This window comes from Chiloscyllium plagiosum, unplaced genomic scaffold, assembly GCF_037043375.1.
Source record: "Chiloscyllium plagiosum isolate Xiang-an unplaced genomic scaffold, Cpla_swu_hap1 HiC_scaffold_1, whole genome shotgun sequence".
NCBI lineage: Eukaryota > Metazoa > Chordata > Chondrichthyes > Orectolobiformes > Hemiscylliidae > Chiloscyllium > Chiloscyllium plagiosum.
In genome coordinates, this window is record NW_028270139.1 from 71,519,747 (window position 1) to 71,534,480 (window position 14,734).

Sequence of the window (14,734 nt, forward strand, 5' to 3'; positions counted from 1 at the left end):
TCAGGAAGCTACTGCGGGTGTTTAGTAGCTATTTTCAAAATCAGCATACCATTAAAAACCCAATTGTGGGTTGCACCACATACACTCTCAACAATCTGTCACTTTTTCAAGTGTTTTTAGTGAATTCAGTTGATAACTCCATTGATTGTAATCTGGGAATGATTCATTTGCAAACCCTCTTAGGAAACATAGAATTACAGACAGCAATTTCTGGATTTCCATGCTATTCTGGATTTCCATGAATTCCAGAAGTGTTGTCACTTCCACCAAGTAATACTGTTGAATATGACAATTTCATTATGTCATCATTACCACCATAATGGGAATTAGTTTTGATTGATATCAGCCATTATTAATAAGTATGATTTTTCTCCCCCCACTTGCCTAACAACTGATTTCAAAGTAATGAAAATTAGTTGTGATCTAGAACTGGCAGTAGATCCACTTTATGTCTAGCAGTGGCTGCAGTTCAAAAGGAGTTTATTCAGTATTGACATGTTTTGAGAACTCCGAATCTACTAAAAGTTATATATATTCAAGACCTTTTATCAAAGCAAAAATTAATCTGATCCTTTCAGAAATGTTTTCAGATTCTTCAAGGTGCTCAAAAATACAAGCAGATTTTTTTTAATTACATATGTTTCAGAAAACCATTTTTTCAATATCCTGTTGAGTTCATTATAAAAGAATAAGCTAAGACAAAAGTAAAAAAGGTGAAAGTAAAGCCTGTAGTCTACAAATACAGAGATAAATTGGAGATTAATAAAATGTACAAACTGCATTGCTATTTCAGTCTTTTCTTCCTTCATGCATGGAATGTGCCCTACTCAGGAGTAAAATGAGTAAACTGTACATTCCACCGAATAGCATTGAAAAATCTGGCAAAGTTTAAAAAAAAAGATAAAAGACCAGAAAATGGTACAATTGCTTGATTCATTTAATAAGAAAACAGATGAAGAGTAATGATATCTTTCAACTAGCTAACTTTTCTTTATACTGATGGAATTCTTAAATTATCTGTGCACAAGATGCAACAAAGTTCATTATTAAATTAGATTCCCTACAGTGTGGAAACAGGCCCTTCAGCCCAACAAGTCCACACCGATCCTCCGAAGAGTAACCCACCTAGACCCATTTTCCTCTAATGCACTTTACACTATGGGCAATTTAGCATGGCCAATTCACCTGACCTGCACATCTTTGTAACTGTGGGAGGAAACCCACGCAGACACAGGGAGAATGTGCAAACTCCACACAGACAGTCGTCCAAGGCGGGAATTGAGCCCAGGAACCTGCCGCTGTGAGGCAACAGCGCTAACCACTGAGCCATCGTGCCACCCATACAATAAAACTGAAGTGTCCATTATGGATTGTAAAATCCTACTGGAATCATTTGAAACAGTGAATTAACAAAGGTTTATTTTAGAAATAATTATTTGAAGAGAAAAAAGGCAATAAATTATCTGAACCCACTATCATAAAAAATTCTTTAAATGAATTAGTGATTTATGAATTTGTATTAGAATACATTTTATATTGTTAGGTGCTTGAGATTGCTCTATAGTCAGCATGGAAACACCGAGGAAGGAATCAGTGGACAAATGCAATCCCAAGCAGCAGCATGGTAGCTCAGTGGTTAGCACTGCTGCCTCACTGTGCCAGGGATCTGGATTTGATTCTAGCCTTGGGCAACTGTTTGTGTGGAGTTTGCATGTTCTCCCTGGATTTGCTCCAATTTCCTCCCACACCCAAAGATATACAGGTTAGGTGAATTGGCCATGCTAAATTGCCCATTGTGTTCAGGGACGTTTAGATTAGGTGCATTAGTCAAGGGTAAATATAGAGTAGGGGAATGGGTCTGGGTGGGTCACTCTTCGGAGGTTCAGGCTGGACTTGTTGGGCCGAAGGGTGTGTTTCCGCACTGTAGGGATTCTAATCATGGCATTAATGATGAAAATGCATAACCAGAAACTAAACTCTGAAATATTGAAACACAGTAGTTCTATCAATAATATTAAAAACTTAATAATGTAATCAAAGCACATGAATTATATCTGTATTATAAAAATTGTTCAGTTTGTTTACATCTAAAAACACTATCAAAAATATTGTGTTAATCGACATGATTCCTAACAACCATGACTATTTAAAGTCATTTTTATTTGCTAACATTTCCGCATGTAGCTTTGCCTTATTAATATTACAAGCCCATTCTAGAGTCAGACAATACTGACTCCGTCACGAATTAGAACTTCAAGAGGTTAAAAAAGCAACTATTTACTGAAACTACATAGAACTATTCGGACCAAACTATGCCTTGTGCACTTTTAGGATGTTCTCTGATTAAACAACCCATCCAAGTCCTGAAGGGTCTTTACTGTCCTCAAAACAGTACTGTTCCTCAAAGACTCCAATTCCTTCACAGATACGAACGACATAGAATGTGTGACATGCACTCTTGCTTGTCACATAAGAGTATCCATGATATTTTATCTGATCCTATACCAACAATTGGTCATCAAAGCCATCAATGTTTAATTGGAATCAGAGATTTTATGTACATTTCCTTTATAAAGTTATATGCCTTCATTATTTTCTGCAGTTGTTATATCTGTCAGCCTTTGATAGATACCTAATTTACGTTTGGAAGTGCACTTTTAATGATCTGCCCACTTCTGTTTACACTTTTCACAGTTCTGAATGAAGAAAATGTCCAGCCAGACTGCATGGAATAAAGTTACTGTGCATTTTTCTTTGGTCATTCTTGAAATTGCTGAACTGGCAAGTGTAAGGTTTAAATATATGGATCATCAGTGTATAAATTTTCAATATTCTACAGATGCACTGTGCAATCTGAATACATTCACTAGAAAGTACTGGATGCCTGTTAGTGAAGGATAGTTCCAGTACAGAAGCAGGCTGATTACCGAAGAATACCATTTGACCAGTGGCATCTGTGCCACAGCTCTGTGAGAACAACCCAATGTACCCCACTCCCCACTTACCCAGTAACTCTGCAATAGTTTTCTCTTCAGGTGCTTATGGAATAATAATCTAATTATGTAGTTTAGATTACATTATAAATTAAAAATTAAAATCAAGTGATTTATCACCATCATAGATTATTATAATTCACTATAGACATTCAACATTTACAGGCTAGCAAATCTTTGATTTATTTTAAGCAAATATCATTACTTTGCGACTATTTCATTTAATATTTTTTGTTTTTAAATTTGTACTACATGAGCACGACTGTAACTTTTGTAATGTAATAATGAAAACATGTGACATTTCAGGATGTGGTTATGGCTGGCAGGAATTAGAAGAGAAAACCCTGCAACATTTAGTTGTGAATTATATCCAGAGCTTTTTTTTTTAAGTGAACATGTCAAATGCAACTTTTTTGAACAAGGTTGGGAATGTTTGACTGGCATTTCAAAAATAGCATTTACTACTTCTCAATTTTTAGTTAGACCCACTCCTTTATGGTGACTCAATACACTGACCTCTATTTTTATTATACTGTTTTCTAGGACTTAGATCATATGACAAGTCCATATTTTTAAATGAAAACTACAAATCAATAGGCTTGTTTGTATCCCTATGGCACCTAATAGATCATGATATTTTTATATGTACTTTAAAATATTGACCCAATACTTTCAAACTTCCCTGAGATTTTTCATATCATGACAAACACAAAAAGAAATCAAATCATAGTCCTAGGGTGAGATTGTTATTAAATGCAATTATTTATGTTTGATATCAATTGCATCTATAACACATGTCCAAGTCACATTTGAAATATTAACACACTGATATTGCTGATGCCTATTTATTTTGACAAAAGAGCTCAAAATAATCTAATTATGTAAATAGTCACCAATGAATATAATCATGTTGACAAATGAGAATTTGCTTTGACTTTCAAGTCAAACCACCAAAGGAAATGATTTACTTCAAAATCAGATTGAAAGGAGGGCACTAGGTGTCATATAAATAGAATTAGTCTCTTCTCATTGCTCAATGACTTTCAATAATGGGCACATGGCTTCCAGAAAATACCGTTAACCAATATGTGTCCATAATTCTTTTTTGATACATGGTTACTAGTCATACCAGTGTCACATAAAGTTAAACCTGTACAGGTCAATAACTACTTTAACTGGTGTTTTACACTTTCACATTGTTCTTATTAAGCTGATTTTGTTAAAGGGTTCTTTGTATGTAAGATTCTAATTCTATGCTGAATCTTTTGCATGTAAAGAAAATAATGACTACCTAGTAAAATATTACAAAGCTGAATGTTTGTGGAATATTTCTAACGCATTATTTGGACTGACCATGTTGAATACACATTTTCTTAAAGGTGTAAGTAAAAAATCCACTCTAAAGGGAGTAAGTGTGTACTGCTTGGCATAGCATAACATGTTCCAAAAAAACAGGCTTGTTTCACCCACAGATTCAGGGGGTGGATGCCTTATGCCAGTCATGACTGACTACTGCAGAGTTTCACAAGACAAAATACTTGATTTTTACATTAAACACATTTTGATTACTGTTGTCAATTATTGTTATATTTTGTCTTATATTGACACTATTATGGTTAGTATTATAATTTGATTATGTAATTATATTCAAAAACATTTTGAAAAATTAATAATCTCAATCATATTGCTCATCATAGCAAAATAACATAACATTCAATACAACTGAAGCACTAACATATCACTTATTTAAAATAAATACGATAATTGCAAATAAAACCTCACAGCACAAACTTATCGTGATGCACATCTAACAGATTTAAATGTCACCAGTAATTCCGGCTGCTAATTGTGATATGCAAGTATATCAATAAGCCTGCCACTGTGAGAAATCTAGCATGATTCCTCTGCATCAGTTCTGACACAGCATCCCAAGCAAAGAATTAACTTGTCTTTCACATTCAGACATGGATTGACCTTCTATGCATTAAAAACGTTTTCTATTTTTATTTCACAATTCCACAACTGACGTGTGAATTATGTATATATAAGTAATAGTGAAAATATATGTGATTATAATTCATGACATATCTGACATTCTGAATTATACTTCTTCTGAAACAGTTATATTTGGATAACTAAAAAGAATGCCAATTAGCAATAATGATTACAAATATGATGTTAATTTTGTGAAAATATAATAAGTAGTCTAATTTTCTTTGCAGCAATGTTCAGGATTAGATATATTCCACAGAGCCTCATAGACCACATGCACAGTTTCTATCAATATTTAGCTAAATTCAGAAAATTTCCCAAACTCCATAAATTAACTTAGTTTGGATCCCCAATTGAGAATTCATCCATTCATGAGATAACTGTACCAAATTCAGTCGTAATTAACTTGCAAATTCAAAAGATTTAAATGGAACAAATCATGGAAATATGAAATTATGGAAAACAAATATAAGTATAAATAAAACTGAATTGGCTTCACTGACAGTATTCATGGACTCCATTTGGGTTAATATGGGATATTCCTGCCTGATTGCCTTTCAAGAAAATGGTCAACCTGGTCCATTGATAGAAACATTCTCATTACGTTAAGTGAAAAATCAAGAAAAGTGCTATTCACATCTAAGGAAAATAGTATTTCTTAAAAGTTTATTGGAACCGACAATTTACTCTTAAAGGAACCACACCGACTTTGCTAAAAATTATACTCTTTCCACATAGTTCCATCTTTCCACAAGAATTTCTCCACTGGTAATTGTAAAGTAGTGATCTTGAAATTGTTTAATTTATATCGGGTTCATGAGGGAATTGGAGAGATCACATTAGCTCAGATTTTGATCCCTTTTTACTGATTTGACCTGCAGTGTTTGTAAATTTTTAAATTTACCTTATTAATTGACTTGACTAACTTTGCGTATCTAGGACCCATCTTGTCCAGGCTATGTGAGAACATCAACAATAACAGTCACTCCAGTACAATCTCAAAAGAGATTTCAATAAGCACTACATCTTCTAAAATACTAATGCACTGTTCCACTGATATATTCAAACAGTTTTCTCTTAAGTATTTTTTAAAACCCAGAATCAAACAGCCAGTTTTCAAAATTTTAACATTGACCCTGCTCATTCAAGCAGTAATAACAGGTTTCTTTGCTGAAGTTGTGTGCTGACACCACCTAGAGGTTTTAACTGAGTAGCAGGTTTTCATTTTTCTGATTGAGCCAAATTGGAAAAAAATGACAATTTTCATAAAACCATAGTTTTAATACATTGAAATATTTAGCAACCTCAGATCATTTTAATATTCTTTTTCTCCACTGACTTGAAATTGCCACAAGATTTATTCATACTTTGAAATTAGTAACATTTCAACATGGCAACTATAAGTAGAGATGTTAGCCTTGAAGCCTGTTTTCTTTATTCTGATGAAACATAAACAATTAAATCTACTGTCACTTACACACTAATACAGTACATTAGAACTAACAGTCCTATTTTAGCTTATGTATGATTTAGGCTTATTCTTATTTTTCATACAAATACATGCTGCATAACTGATCATTTCCTCTGTGCAATGAAGTGCAATTCACTCATTCAGAAAACTATACTCAACTCCTTACTTTTCAGATTTTAGTGTCATTTTGGATAACTCTGCCAACAGCTTTTATTTTAAGCATATTACAACTATTTAAAATAAGTGATGTTTAGCACTAAACCTTGATTTGTTGTCATTTTTCAGTCTCTTTCCAATAGGCCAGTTAAATGCTGGACTCAGAAAATCCTACAGGTCTAGTAAACAGAAAATACATTTTAAAAACAAAGAAGTTATTTCAGCTTTTGTTTGAAGTTCTCATGGTGGACACACACAAGTATATTTCAGAGATTTAAGGTGGATAATTGCTTAAATTTGAAGTTGGGCATGTTCCCTCCTGGTTGGCACAACCAAAGTTTCTAAAAGGTTAGCAGGAAGCCATAGGTAGAAAATATTTAATATTCATACTCTCTACTCACCCTGCTAGCCAGGAGACAACCAACGCCAGACTAATAAGGGCTGAAGGCAGAAACTTGTTCATGGTCAGACTTCTCTTCATCGCTGCTCCTTTAAATAAAAAAGTTAAACAGCACAGCTAAAGAATAAAGGAAAACGGTCATTCTACATAAGCCTCTACAAGTGTCGGATTCGTGCTCGTTAGCTTTCACTGACTTCAGCACCTAATGCTAATTGATGTGAAAAAGCCCGTTTTACAATATGATCCACAAAGTACTGTAGCATTTTTCCCTCTTTATCGGCAAAATGATGCATTCGCGAAATTAGAAAACATTCATTTTAAAATCAGACGTATTCACGTTTGTATATATAGATATACGTACGCAGAAAATGATTTTTTCGAAGTATCTCTGTATTTTAAACAGCTAGTAGCCGTTGCAATATTAAAGACTTTTGAACAATTTGGATCCTGCATCGAAACATTTGCCTTATTGCAAATCTCAGAGCCCAGGTTTGCGAACCGTACACAGGGCGCGATGCAAGAGCTAAGAATGGTTGCAGTCTGCAGGTTATTTACCTCAAAAGATGAGCCAAAGTGTGCAAGGGTTGAGCGCACGGCGGAGGCTGAGATAGTTACCCCCAATCCCACCCCCCTCGCATCTTTTCGGGATTCCTCAGTGAGAGAAGCACAGAGTGTTAGCTGCCAGCGCTCGCAACTCTTACCTGGGCTCCCGAGGGAGGTGCGGGGGGGACTTGGGGGGAGGGGTGACTGGGGGTGGGGGGGAGGGAGGGATAGGGGCCGGGGGCTCCTGCTTAATTGCTGCGCTCCTGCACTCAGCCGCCTGCAGCCCGGAAAGTTGCCTTGCTCCGAGTGCGATGCTGCAGCGGCAGCGGGCGGCAGCCAAGTACGCGCACCAGGCCGGCTCGGGGCCGCGCTCACTCGGGGGCGCGCCTCTCTACACTGACACCACCTCCGGCACCGCTAATTTATGCTGAGCCATGGTGGCACCCGGGTGCTGACCGTCCCCTTCTCCATAACCTGGATCCAATTGCTGCAGGGGCGGCTCCCGGACACCGCTCCCGGGCCATTCGAAAGGCACACACTCCGGTTAAACACACACATACCCACTCTCTCCAGTTAGATACACATACACACACACACTCCAGTTAGATACACATACACACACACACACTCCAGTTAGATACACACACTCTCTCCAGTTAGATACACACACTCTCTCCAGTTAGATACACACACACACTCCAGTTAGATACACACACCACCTTCTCCAGTTAGATACACACACACTCCACTTAGATACACACACACCCTCTCCAGTTAGATACACATACACACACACTCTCCAGTTAGATACACACACCACCCTCTCCAGTTAGATACACATACACACACACTCTCCAGTTAGATACACACACCATCCTCTCCAGTTAGATACACACACTCTCCAGTTAGAAACACACACCACCCTCTCCAGTTAGATACACACACACACTCTCCAGTTAGATACACACACCATCCTCTCCAGTTAGATACACACACCATCCTCTCCAGTTAGATACACACACACACACTCCAGTTAGATACACACACCACCCTCTCCAGTTAGATACACACACACTCTCCAGTTAGATACACACACACACACTCTCCAGTTAGATACACACACCATCCTCTCCAGTTAGATACACACACACACTCTCCAGTTAGATACACACACACTCTCCAGTTAGATACACACACCATCCTCTCCAGTTAGATACACACACCATCCTCTCCAGTTAGATACACACACACTCTCCAGTTAGATACACACACCACCCTCTCCAGTTAGATACACACACACACTCTCCAGTTAGATACACACACACACACACACTCTCCAGTTAGATACACACACCATCCTCTCCAGTTAGATACACACACACACACTCTCCAGTTAGATACACACACACACACTCTCCAGTTAGATACACACACCATCCTCTCCAGTTAGATACACACACACACTCTCCAGTTAGATACACACACCATCCTCTCCAGTTAGATACACACACAATCCTCTCCAGTTAGATACACACACACACACTCCAGTTAGATACACACACACTCTCCAGTTAGATACACACACACTCTCCAGTTAGATACACACACACACTCCAGTTAGATACACACACACTCTCCAGTTAGATACACACACCATCCTCTCCAGTTAGATACACACACACACTCCAGTTAGATACACACACCATCCTCTCCAGTTAGATACACACACTCTCTCCAGTTAGATACACACACTCTCTCCAGTTAGATACACACACACACTCTCCAGTTAGATACACACACTCTCCAGTTAGATACACACACACACACACTCTCCAGTTAGATACACACACCACCCTCTCCAGTTAGATACACACACCACCCTCTCCAGTTAGACACACACACCACCCTCTCCAGTTAGACACACACACTCTCTTCAGTTAGAGACACACACACTCCAGTTAGATATACACACACTCCAGTTAGATATACACACACTCCAGTTAGATACACACACACTCCAGTTAGATACACACACACTCCAGTTAGATACACACACACTCCAGTTAAACACTCGCTTTCTCTCCAGTTAGACACACACACACTCCAGTTAGACACACACACTCTCCAGTTAGGCATACACACCAGGTAGACACATACTCCAGTTAAACACACACTCTCTCTCTCCAGTTAGACACACTCTCTCCAGTTAGATACACACTCTCACTCCAGTTAGATACACACACACACTCCAATTAGACACACACACACTCCAATTAGACACACACACTCCAGTTAGATACACACTCTCTCTCCAGTTAGAGACACACATTCCAGTTAGATACACACTCTCTCTCTCCAGTTAGACACACACACACTCCAGTTAGATACACACTCTCTCTCCAGTTAGACACACACACACTCCAGTTACACACGCGCGTGCGCACACACACTCCAGTTAGACACAAACACACACACACTCTCTCTCCAATTAGCACACACACACACTCTCCAGTTGGACACACACACAAATTCCAGTTATACACACATACACTTTCTCCACTTAGGAACACACACTCTCCAGTTAGACACACACACAGACACACACACTCTCCAATTAGGTACACAGACACACTCTCTTCAATTAGACACACATACATACTCTCCGGTTAGACACATAGATATACACTCTCCAGTTAGACACACATACACACACTCTCCAGTTAGACACACACACACACATACTCTCCAATTAGACACATACACACAGTCTCTAGTTAGACACATATACACTCCAGTTATACACACACACTCTCCAGCTATAGACACACACTCTCCAGTTATACACACACATTCCAGTTATACACACAGACAGTCGTTACGCACACTCATTATGCACTCACACTCCAGTTATACACACACACCTGTTATACACGATAAACACACACTCCAGTTATATATATACACACACACATACGCAATCTCCAGTTATATATACACCTTGATACACACATGCCAGTTATATACACACACACTCCAGTTACACACAGACCCTCTCCAGTTATACACACACACCTACACACACTCCAGCTATGCACACAGATACACACACTCTCCAGTTACACACAGACACTCGAGTTATGCACACTGATACACTCCAGTTATACACACAGAGAGGCACACTCCAGTTTAACACACACACACTCCAGTTATACACACACATACACACCCCAGTTATACACATGCCACTCCAATTATATACACACAGAGGCACACTCCAGTTATGCACATACAAACACACACACTTCAGTTAGACACACACAGAGGCACACTCCCGTCATACACATGCCACTCCTGTTATATGCACACAGACGCACTCCAGTTATACACACACACAATCCAGTTAAACACACACAAACACACTCCTGTGATACATACCCAGACACACTCCAGTTATATACACACCCAGACAAACTCCAATTATACACATACACTCTCCAGTTATACACACGCACACTCCAGTTATATACACAGTCATGTCAAACACACACAAACACACTCCTGTGATACGTACCCAGACACACTCCAGTTATATACACACATGGACAAACTCCAATTATACACACACACTCTCCAGTTATACACACGCACACTCCAGTTATACACACAGTCCAGTCAAACACACACAGACACACTCCTGTGATACGTACCCAGACACACTCCAGTTATATACACACACGGACAAGCTCCAATTATACACACACACTCTCCAGTTATACACACGCACACTCCAGTTATACACACACAGACTCACTCCAGTTATACACACACAGACAAACTCCAATTATACACACACGGACAAACTCCAATTATACACACACACTCTCCAGTTATACACACGCACACGCCAGTTATACACACGCACACTCCAGTTATATGCACACAGACAAACTCCAATTATCACAAACGAGTTATAAAGACACATACACACTCCAATTATATACATACAGCTACACACCAGTTATACAGACACAGGCACACTCCAGTTATACACACACATTCCAGTTATACACACACACAGATAAACACCTGTGACACAGACACACTCCAGTTATACATACACAAACTAATTATACATGCAAGTAGACACACTCCAGTTATACATGCACACATGCTAGTTATATATGCACACACACTCCAGTTATACACAAACAAAACAGACACAATCCAGTTTTTCATACACAGACACACTCCAGATATATACACACTCCAGTTATTCACACACACACACAGACTCCAGTTATACACACACAGGCACACTCCAGTTATACAGACACATTCCACTTATACACACAAATGCCAGTTATACACACAGATACACACCTGTGACACACACACACCTTCAAACTCCAGTTATACATACACAATCTAATTATACACACAAATAGACACACTCCAGTTATACATGCAAACACTCTAGTTATATACACACACACTCCAGTTATACACATACAGAGACTCCAGTTATATACAAACATACAGACACACTCCTGATATATAAACACTCCAGTTATTCACACACACAGATACACACACAGACTCCAGTTATATATACACAAATACACTCCAGTTATGCATACATGTAAATACCCTCCAGTTATACACACACAGAGACTCTCCAGTTATTCACACACACATATGCACTCCAGTTATACAAACACAGACTCCAGTTTTACACACACAGTCCACCAAACCCCAAGGTGCAAATACACTCAGCCCAATTATACATACATCTCACACACATCAAGTTATACACCCACAACACCCCAGTTATGGAGACACACACCCATTCCACTCCAGTTAAACAGCCACACAGCCCCACTCCAGTTTTACACAAACACCCACTCCAGTATACACACACACCCCAGTGGTACAGATACATACAATCCACCCCAGTTAAACGCATGCCTGCTAACACCCACCCAGTTAAACGCACTCACAAGCACCCACGCCAATTAAATACACCCAGCCCCAAATAAACATCCCAAAGTTAAAGCCACCACTCTCCCCAGTTATACACACTCACATGCCGCCCATTCCATTATTACATTTCCTAACACATTTCACGCATCCCAAACAAACCCACTCTAATTAAAAACGCCCACCCCAATAAAACACCCCAAAGTTGAACACACCCACCCAGATTAGCTGCCAGCCCAGCTACCCACAGTTGTCTACCGCAGGGACACGCACGCACGCCGGACTGAACGCGCGTCCTTCCCCACAAACAGAGCCCCCCTCCTTCACCAACCGCCTCCGCCCGCGAATCCCTTTCACCCCACACTCACACAACCCGTGTGAACTATTTCAGCATCCATCGCCCCCTTGCCTCTTCCACTGTGCAAATTAGATAAGTATTAATATTTATTTAAATATCTCTTGGCATCAGTGCTGCCGTTGTGTACTGATCACTGCTGCCGTTGTGATCCTGGGTTTTGCAGTTTGATGCTACAGACAGCTCATCGTCGATGTTTCTTAAATGTTAACCACAATGTGCGATCCTCTCATGAAATGTGCTTCTGCTTTTGGGGGCTTGTCTGTTTAACCGAAACACACGACAGATACGAGGGTCTTAATCTGATTATTTTGTATTTTCACTTTTCCCTATTCTCATCGCTCCCTTTCCGATTTTCCGAGCAATCGTCCAGGGGCTCTTTAATCCGCTCTGTTGCAACCATCACCTTCTGTGCTTATAAAGCCTTGATTTTTCATCTATTATATTTAATAAGCAATTGTGTGTTTTAATTTGCAATTTGTTGGCAAATTGAATGGGTACATTATTTTAACTAACATGTATTTGTTTACATTTATAAGTTTTGTCACACTATAATTCTGGTTGTGTATTTGTCCATGTTTGCTCTGCTACTTATGATGGAACTCTGCTTGATTTTGTCTCGTGGGGAAAGATTCAACGACAATGATCTAACTGGACACGTATAATCATGAAAACGAGTAACCCAATGTGGAAAACATGCAAATCCATGAAGTGATACGGCGCTTTTTAACCTACTTTCTAACCTGATTTACAGCACTTAACGCCAGTATAAAACACTTCAAGTTATACGGATCAGTCATTTAAATTCTGTCTATGTACACTACCCATGAATAATTAAATGCCTGTATTTTCACAGCCTCCCTTGACAGGGAAGATAGAGAAACAGCAGAAGAGGAGAACAAAGATAAGAGATGCGTTAACTGTTCTTACAGCACTTCCATGTTCGCGTTTGTTTATTTTCAGTTATTTATTTTTGGTCACGTTTTCATTGCTGTACGAATATTAAACATTCTTTATTTCTATCGTTCAATTCATTGAACGACGTTTTTCTTTTGTTGTATGCATTAGATACCTGCAGTTCCATTATGTCTCTCTTGCAGATAATATGCAATTGGTATACTTAATTAAATTTAATTAGTAGAGCAATAAGTGCATTTTAAAACAAAATCTTCATTTTGCTATATTCCTGTAGATCCTCTCTAAATAATTTCTCATTCACCAAGAAGAAACACTTCTAATATTACAATGTGAATTGTTCTATTGTAATTTTTCAAGTGACTGATATTTTTAAATTTGTCAGAAATGTCAGAAAAAAAAACTTTATTTAGTGTTTACATCGGTTTGCTTTGTTATATTTTAGTGAGAAGACAAAGGTATGGAGGCTTCACATGGAGCATGCTAACTGTGATAACTGGAAAATGTGAGCTCCAAACAAGATAAATTCTGTATTCCTACATTTAAAATTATTAACTACAGTGCAATTAATGTGCATGGATAAAGGGTCATGTGTCCCATTTCTTCTCAGAATTGTTCAACCCTTTGCAATGCATTTTTTCACTGTTTCCGGTTTCAGATTTCTCTGTAAATAGTCACACAATCGTCTTTTCCAGCTGAGATTGGTTTAAGATAAACTTTGTCAATTCATATGTATTTTCAGGTTGTTTCACTAGTGCCTGGTCCTCAGTCTTTCTCCCACATGTTCATTCTCCTCGGGTACATTTACACAGCTATTCAGCTATTGGTCATGAGAAGCATTTCGAGGCAAACCCAAATTGAGCCTTGCCTGTGGTTGAGCCTTGCCTGTGGTTGAAACTAGCACATTTCAAGCACAGATCACTGGACACTGA

At 38.6% G+C, this 14,734-nt stretch overlaps 1 protein-coding gene across 8 annotated transcripts in view; it reads right to left on the bottom strand.

Moving 5' to 3' along the window:
* The window catches only part of LOC122550669 (gamma-aminobutyric acid receptor subunit alpha-2), a 256,406-nt gene extending 243,161 nt beyond the window's left edge, over positions 1–13,245 (bottom strand). For 2 of the 8 annotated variants that reach the window (XM_087987812.1, XM_043691764.2), the window contains exons 1-2: positions 7,568–7,705; positions 7,014–7,101 (exon numbers count right to left, since the gene is read on the bottom strand). In XM_087987812.1, coding sequence (XP_087843938.1) covers positions 7,014–7,093 — 80 coding nt within the window. In that variant the 5' untranslated portion in view covers positions 7,094–7,101; positions 7,568–7,705. The other 6 variants (XM_087987799.1, XM_087987792.1, XM_043691775.2 and 3 more) reach the window with 5 other exon arrangements.
* Between the last annotated feature and the right edge of the window lie 1,489 nt (positions 13,246–14,734).